A 9,351-nucleotide genomic window follows, 5' to 3' on the forward strand; every position below is an offset into this window, starting at 1 on the left:
ATAATCAAGTTATAACAATTTTTCAGTTTTTAAATTTAATGGCCAGATTATGATCTTTTATTAAATGATGTCGCAACTGGTTTTTTCGTGTATAAGATTTTGGACACAAATGACAATTGGCTCTATATTTCAGGTGAACAATTTGAATGTGTTCCTTCAAGTTTCCCTTTTTTGAACAGATTTGCCCACATATTGGACAGGTAACCTTGCCACTTGACTTTGTAGAATTCCATAGCCCTGCTGCTTCAATATCGTCAAGAATTCTTTCAACATCCTATAATGAAATAAGAAGTTTGAATCACTTTTTTATTTGAAACAAAGAGCTACACTTTCTGCTTAACTGCATTTTCAATTTTATTCCTTACAAAAGCATTGATATATTTTCAATTAACTTGTTGATTGACCATCAAATAATCTATGAGTTTTCCTAATGTGTTTCATTAAATCAACTTTGCGAGTATATGAACGTTCACACATTTGACACTGAACACGGTATTTGAGATGAACTATCTGAATGTGTTCTTTTAAGTTTCCTTTTCTGGAACAAATTTGTCCACATATAGGGCAGATAACTTTGCCAATAGACTTGGTTTTACTCCATAGTTTTTCAGTTTCAACCAATATTCTTTCCACATCCTATAATATAATAAGTTCTAATTTAGACTCCACTAACCAATTTGAGCAGAAGTTGTATTTGAAAAGTGTGGTAAGGTGGAAGCACAACTGTTAAACTGATCAATAATAAGACGAAATGTGATAATTTGATATCATGAGCACTTGTTATTATCAGTAGTATGACTATTTCCATTTTTTAATTATACATAATTAATTCATCTTTCTGTGAATAAGAACCGTCACAGAACAGATGTTTAATCAGATATATTCTTTAAAATGCCGTCCTAGTGTAAATAAATGTTCACATATATAACAAGTGTAGTGTCCTTTTCATCTCAGGTCCATTGTTTATTTCGCCTTAGTAAGGTATAATCCTGTATTGGGATGCTATCACAGAACTAACAAGTTTTATCAGTATGCATTCTTCTTATATGTCTAATTAAATCCCGTTTTCGAGAATAAGAACGGTCACAGAACGGACACTGTGCTCTATAATTTCTATGTTTGGTCATGACATGTTCTTTAAAATGCCCCCGCGATGCATATATATGATTACAAATATGACAAATATAGGACATGTTTTCTGAATTGAAATAGTTGCTATGTTTGTCCTTTTCATGTTGAGTTAATTGAGAAGGAGCTTCAAAATTCTCCATACACCAAATACACTGATATCGATAAAAACTAGGAGATTCCTACAAAATATAAATGGAAAATCTGTCAGTTTTTCTTAGAGGAAATTTACAAGTACAATATGACGTCAAGACTTAATTCCAGTATTTTTTGTATATTTGGTTACGTTTCCAATTTTCAATGTCACTAGAATGAAACTTTTTAATATGTTCTTTAAGATTATCTATTTGTGAATAAGATTTGGTACAGCAAGGACAATCAACTCTCTGTTTAAGGTGAAGACCTCTAACATGTCGCTCCAACTGCGATTTTCTCAAAAAATATTTACCACACCATTTACAATGCCGATTTAAATTGATAGCTTTTACAACCTATAAACAAAGAAATAGAAATTCAGCTTTCGTCTCAAATTTAGTTATGTTTCTACACATGCAATGTGAAACCTTTATGAAATACGTGTCCTCTTTAAGTTCTTCTTTGTATTTACATTGTGGCACCTTTGAACCTCTACAATATTGTCCCAACGTTTGCTAATAAGAACAAAAAAATGTAATCATGTCACTATTTAGCCTATTCCAGTCAGACTTGGATTAATTCCATGTTTATCACAGGTCAAATTTATCTGAATCATGAAAAGTAAGTTTGTAAACAATAGGTATGCCCAACTCATCAAGTAATACAGGAGCTTAACATTTGATAAACATATTTTATGGTATTTCTTTTAACAATTAACAAACATGAAGACAAAATAAGTCTAAATCACTGTTCAAACACATAGGAAATCAATTTGGAGTCCTACTTATCTGCACTTGCTTATGCCAGGACAGTAGGCATTAGCTTTTTGGGGGTGTTTTCAATGACCTGCATCACTGACAGGGGGAAACCAGTGTTTTCTCCACCCATGCTGGAATTGAACCCTGGACAATTAGGTTAGAGAACAAGTGCCTGATTCACCAAGTCAACACGCCTCTCCTGATCCAACACAAGAAATTTCTACCATCATAAGAATTTAGAAATAAGCGTTATCCATACAGGGCCTTAAGAGTAACTTATGACATATTAAGTGCTTATGCATAAGCATCTATTGGACACAAAGCCTTGGTAAGAGAATTTTCATAAATACTATTTACCTTCGAATTAAATTACTCAAAGAAAAGACAGACTTAGGAATAATCAAGTGCTACAGAAAAAGCGCAAACTTTTTTGTTTTAATACATCTAAAACATGGGAGAAATGCAAACAGTTTTAAAAAAAAAACTCTGCAATACTCCAATATGTTTAAGTGTTCATATCAACTGGTAATATGTCCAGAATGTCACATGAATGATAAATTCTAATAATGGAAATGTAAGAGGCTTGTGGTTGGGGACTACAAAAGAAGCTATGGACTATATTTAGGTTGTAATATAACTATTACATGACAAATCATTGGAAACATGATGGAAGAAAAGAGTCTTGCACAAGAATACATGAGGCATCTTTCAATATTATTCTAGGTAGATTGAGCTTTATAGAAACTGTTAATAAAGAAAGTAACTAGAGCAAACAGCAATATGTATTTAACAATGAGATTCAGCATCTAAAGCTCATGACATAGTAAACATTTGCTGCCTTAAAAAATACACTGAGATTGTTTGTCGTATCATACAGATTTTATTCAATTATGTTTATTTATAAATTCATGGCTCTATCTAGTTAATAGTTATATCTAGATACTTATATTCAAAAGATCATCTTCCCAGACGATGGTGTGATGCAAGTTAATGATTTAATTGCTAACAATTAATTATACAACAAATTCTCTACAAACTAGGGTAACAGTCTACCAATTAAATGTTTAATTCATTCAAATGATAGCAAACTCGACATCAACTGATTTAGGTACTGGTATCAATGAAGTCGGGACAAAATGTAAAAGATCTTGTTTATCTTGGGTCAATTTCAGTCAATAATCTAAAATATGTATTGCAGTAAACACAGGGACTATTTTTAGACACCTATTTTAAGATACTTCCTAACGATAAGAGAAGCCCAATCATAAGAGAAGCCCCATCCATATGAGGGAAAACCTTCTCGTTAAGACGTTCTCTCAAAATGTTGTCAATACAGAAACTACTGATATTCCCAGAATCTTCTTTACACATCACTTGTTTAATTTTGATAAAAAAAAGAACAGATAACAAAGAGATATAAATAAGTTACTGGAAATATCACGAGTCTCTTTCCATTAATGTGGTCTTTGAAGTATATATTTTATTCTCAAAATATTTCATCTGAAACCACAATCTGAATCTGAATTCTTTCAAATAATTTGACTTATAACAATAATAATCTGTCACAGCAAGAATGTACATATTCATTTTCATTCTAGAAATCAAATTACATGAAACAATTCCTTTTCAGAATACAAATTCACAAAAAAGCATGAGCAGTACAAAAAGAAGGCAATGTATCCATCAGAAAAGTTATGAATATGACTTGGCATCATTTTTGTACTCCTGATGCAGACTCACTTTCTTATTACACCAGATTGTAATGAGATAATTCCTATAGCTGAAATCAGGACAATGTTGAAGGAAATGTCTCACTTGACAAGTGGACAATAAAATGTAACAGAATTACATAAATTCTTGAACATGTATATTCTACCAAGGGAGTGAATCTGGTCAATTTCATTATAATGATCAAAAAAAACTTTAAGTGAATGAGTTCAAAATTAACAAATTTCTTAAGCTTTATTATTTTTTTACATGTACCGGTATGTAGACAGAAAATTTTTCTAATTGATTAATACCACTTGGTAGAGTCACATATATAAAGAATGGGCAGGTATTTTCAGAAATTTTTTTCTAGATTTTGTAGCCTGCATGTTTTAAGTTTTTCTTTTTGTTCAAAACTTCCAAAAATATAAGATGGCATAGGACTGTATGTATTTTGTTAAGGGCTTTGACAAAGCTGATTTCACAACTGAATAAATTCAATTGCTCTATCTACCAGATCTGATGATTTGAGGCACATTTCAAAATGAACTTTCAGATTCAGATAAAAACCTAAATGAATTCAATTTTGTCAGATTACTTCTGTGTTCCAAGATTTGAATGTTGAGTTCATAATGAATAAATGTATTATACAAAATCTATTTCCTGTTTGGCTATATATCTCAAATCATCAGATTATGTCAGGACATTAAAGACGATCCAGAATATTGATTGTGGGAGATCAAAGGGAGGAAACTAAAGTACAACAAGGGCTCAGAGCTCATAACCATATTCTCACAAAGATCATCTTAAGATACCTTAACAACAATGATGGATATGTGCTTTGCTAATTGTCATAAGACTCAAACATATCTGGATGACTTCAAAACCAAGATTGATTTCCCACTTGAAGTAAAATATACCTTTGTCAATCAAGGTACCAAAATCAATCAGTTACGATAGCCAGAAATTGTCCTATTTATTTTACCAACTGAAGCATAGGTCCAACATTGTCACCTAACAACTGCCTTTAATCTTATCAAACCAACTTGGAACGGTATTGGTGGATTGCAACCTTTAGTTATACTTTAGTTTCCTTACTTACCTGTTTATGTCAACTCTAATTTTCTTTATACAAAACAAAGCAATTCAGTTTGATTTTAAAAGGGAATATTTTGTTATGATCTTTGGAGAAACAACCTTTTCCAATGGCATACATTACTTTTAAATAACTTTAAAAAAAAATTAAGAGTTGACAAGGGCATTTGTTTCTGGATTATCTTGTCAAGCCTAAAGTCTTCAACAAGCTTTCAGCAGATTTTTGCCTAGGTGAAAATTTATGTACAAAAAGACTTTTTTTATTCAATAATAGAAATTATTTAAAGATTTCTTATGAAAACTACTCTAAATTTCTGAATTATCTTTTCCAACTAATCTTTAAATGATTGTTTAATGATTAAGCTGTTGATCTGGATATGAAAAATTGAAGACTTTGGCTGTATCCAATTTGGATACTATTGGCATAAAAATTGAGGTGTGTATTTGAAGGGAGAGGTACTAAGAATGGATAGGAATATCAATCATTACAATCTGGTGCCAAATAATCATCGGATGTACCAAAAGAGATTAATAAGTCTGGATTGATCATTTATTTCAGTGAACAAAACATTTGACTTTACAAATTTTCTAGCAATAAGAAAGTGAGTCAAAATATTACATAATACCACCAGAAACATAAATTCACTGTTATTTCTTATACACTATTTGCAAAAATATGTTTTGATAATTTTTTTCAAAAAATAAAATGTAGATTTAATTAAGCCAATATTTCTAAACTGAACTTTTTTGACCAAATAAGCTTATGTTATAAAATTGTTAAAATTTGACTGTTTGCTGAATTCATAATTGTATCAAGTGTCAAAGTTAATTTTAAATGTTTAGTTTTGAGCCTTATAACAGAAAGGGAAGTAAAATATTTCTTCAATTTCAAACTTGATCAATTTAAACAGCAAAGTCACATTTTAAAGTATTGGTGTGGTGTACAAGAAATCCGAAATGTATGGCTAACTATATCAGAAAATGAGTTTGATTAATTTTTATAAGTCATCATACAGTAGTTTTAGATAAGAAATAATTTATCAGGAATTGTTCCCATACGTTGAAGAATGAGAAGTTTAAGACTCCAAAAAAAGATCATATCAAACTCTTGTTCTGCTACACCTAGTAAATAATAATACGCATGAGCTAATGACTGATATAGTTGCTATGATCACAACTGAATTTAAGTTCCAATGGTTTTATGTAGAAAAAGTGAAGAATGAAAGTTAAACGTACCTGTTGATTTTGAGAGGGGGAGGCGCTTGAGCCAGGCACTGAAAAATAAAATAAGTCATTTATGATACATTTAGAGGCATCAAGAAGTAACTTCGATTTAAAGTAAGGTACCTGTATTTAGAAATTCACAAATGCTATGAATACCAGACAATAAAAGATTACTTACTTGACATGTAAGCGCCATCAGACTGAGCACCAGGAAGGCTTGGAATTGACCCATGTTCAAATTGTTCACCAGGATTAGATTCATTGGCATGTAAGCCTACAGGATATAAACCAACAGTTTGTTCGCGCAAACTATTGAAAAAATCATCATCATTTGATTCACCACCGAAACTTGAAAGACTGTTATCACCACCCTGAGCACCTGAAACACAAAAGTATAAAACAATAAAATATTCCCATTTTAAATGTAGTTGGTACCAGTACTAAAACAAAACAAATTGCATCGGACAAACAATATTCCATGAAAAAAGGTGAAAAAGAAATTGAAACTAAACATTGGTTATACAGATAAAGTAAACACACCTGAAAAATTCCCTGAATGCTGCCTTTGACCACCAGAAGCTTCAAACATACTGCTTGAATCAGAGTCAAATAAGCTATCTATTTCATCTTTAACTTTGGTCAAGTCTATTTCTATAACTTCAGGGTCGTTTGATTGAGGTGCTTTTGATGGAGATGATTCTTCAGTTGATTCAGAGGGAGTTGTACGGTCAGTTGGGGTATTTTCAGCTGTATTTTTATCACTTGGTTCAGATTCATTAGGAATATCCGGTGGTTTTTCACTTGGACTAGAACCACCATCTGCTGTATTTTCTGAGTCTTTTTCACCGGTTGACGCTGTATCTATTGATAAATCATGACTAGTAACAGATTCTATTTTTAGTTGACCATCATCTTCTTCTGTTTTATTTTTATTACTAGCTACAACACTACCATTTTCTACTTTAATAACTTCAAATTTAATATCAGGTTTATCTGTTGTATCAGTAATATTACCAGTAGAATCTGATTCTGGTTTATCAGCACCAGGTAAAGAATGAGCTGGTGTTGCTGATACTGATGCTGGATCAACAGGAATAGGAATGGACGGAGATGTTATTGTTGATGGTGCATTTAATCTTTGTGATGGTGATGTTGGTATTTTTCGTGGTGATAATGATGATAAATTCATGGATTGACGCTGTGGTGATGAAAGACGAGGCATTTTAGCCATTTGATGAGGGGGAAGTCTATTTTGATCAAAGGGTCTACGACGTGCTGGAGTTCTGTGCATTGGATGAGAGCCTGGATATCCTTGAGGTCTAGAAAACTGACTCCTTCCTGGCATTTGCGGATACCTTCCTCCCCCAGGTTCATCTGTCAAGTCCACACTAATGTCATAACGAGTTTTACCCAAAACATTTGGGGTGGGGGGAGGAAGTGGTCTGTCTAAATTTTTCTTTGGTGTTTTTTGTTGTGGATCAGTGGCATAGAAACTTTTACTGATAAATGTCGTTGAAGATTCATCACTTTTAGAAACTTTTTCATTCACAATATAATTAAATTCTGTTGCACTATCAACTGTTAGGAATAAATGACCCACAACTTTCACATTTTTATCAAAATCTACATTTCCATGACATACAGCTTGTAAATTTTTTACCAAAGCCGAGATAAATTGGTTAGCAGATTTTTCATCTGGCAAAGCCATAGTCTTCTTTTTAAATCACTGTAAATTAAAAGAAAAATTAACTGATCTGAATCAGTACAGTAAGTGATAAATAGGCCTAGTAATTATATACGAAGGTGGGCAGAGCTGCAGAAAGGGGGGCGGGGGCGATGGAGGGGGACGAGGTTCCTAATACCCTGTCAATTTCATCATTTAGCTCAGAAAAAAATCATCAAAACTTTCACTTTATTTGAAGCATGTGCTACTGAATTTAAATTGGGGCTGTTGACAAAGTGGTTGGCAAGTTGATGAGACTATCTTAGTATCTGACATTGAGCTCTGATTTGAATTTTTTCTCTAATTTCATAAATATTCAAAATAAAATATTCAACTCTATGCCATTTGTCTTAGAATGTCTTTGGGTCCAAGAAATATAAGGTTAAGTGACTTTCAATATTAAATAGACATGCTTCTCTCCCAGAAAATTCACTTGAAAATGACCTACTTTACGAAATGAAAATTCATCTCAGTAAAATCATGTTTACAAGCAAAAACTTTTCCAGTGGTTGACATTTCATTAACCCAAAGACAATGTAAGGCTCTCAGAAGTATTTAGTTGTTTATATTTCAATTCATACGGAAATGATTGGCAAAATTCAATTCAGAAATCATTGTCGTCAGAACAGTAGTTGACGCCTCTACCCAACCCTACCCTACGTCCACGAACAAAAGAATCTTTATCTAAGGTACATAATCAGCTTTAAGAACACAAACATTTGCAAAGAAATGTCCAAAGACTACTATATTTGCTTAAGATGCAACTTTACAAACATCAAATTAGCAACACAGACTGGTTGCTGACCATATTTTATGTTTGCAGCCAAATGATCCAGACAAGTTTCACAATCTAGCAAAATGGCGGTAAAGATAGCGTCACTCTTGCGATTGGAGGTGCTCTATGTTTTCTCCATGCCAGCAATATGACCTGCAAATGATATACAATATAGTTATTGTAATTCACACTACCTGATAGATAAATAAGACATGAAATTTTCTTCAGATTAAAACCATAATATTATGGCTTTCGCTGTAAATATCAACACTGCCGCAACTGACGCGTTTCTCTTTAGAAAGATGGCTTCAACATGCTCATTAATTATTTCCGTCAATTTCCGTAATTGTCGTTTAAACAAAACAAAAATTTCGGATCGGACGAGGGAACACCGACAAGACATTATCAAGATTTGGAATAAGTTCTCTGAATCACTACAAAATACTTTTGTATATAAAGCTTTACTTTCAAATGATCGTGATGAAATGGTATCACCAGATTATTATCACTCCTTATTTCTTTATATTAGGCTAAATCTTGATTTAACTTGAAATACACTGTACCGTATCTAGTTTGTGACAGACCTTTGCATTTATTGTAATTTATTCTCTTATCACTTTTGATACTGAAAATGTGAAATATGTGTCAAATATATTATTATTATTTATTATTAATAGACAACAGAAAAATAATGAATGCATATTAAAAGTTATAAAATAAATTAAAGAACTGTTTCAAAGTCATGCGCACTTCCTTGTTAATATGTTATGTGATGATAACAGATTGACTACTGGCTACTTAATCTG

The 9,351-nt window shown here is 32.2% G+C and overlaps 1 protein-coding gene across 1 annotated transcript; it reads right to left on the reverse strand.

Annotated features, from left to right (window-relative positions):
• Window positions 1–730: 730 nt before the first annotated feature.
• LOTGIDRAFT_232154 (hypothetical protein) lies at window positions 731–8,857 on the reverse strand. The gene is made up of 5 exons (XM_009055972.1): window positions 8,740–8,857; window positions 6,588–7,773; window positions 6,226–6,426; window positions 6,060–6,097; window positions 731–1,310 (listed from the first exon to the last, which is right to left on the reverse strand). Exons 2-5 carry the CDS (start codon window positions 7,753–7,755, stop codon window positions 1,014–1,016), a joined length of 1,704 nt encoding a protein of 567 aa, XP_009054220.1. The 5' UTR covers window positions 7,756–7,773; window positions 8,740–8,857; the 3' UTR covers window positions 731–1,013.
• Window positions 8,858–9,351: the final 494 nt, after the last annotated feature.

Source organism: Lottia gigantea (genome assembly GCF_000327385.1).
Source record: "Lottia gigantea unplaced genomic scaffold LOTGIsca_26, whole genome shotgun sequence".
NCBI lineage: Eukaryota > Metazoa > Mollusca > Gastropoda > Lottiidae > Lottia > Lottia gigantea.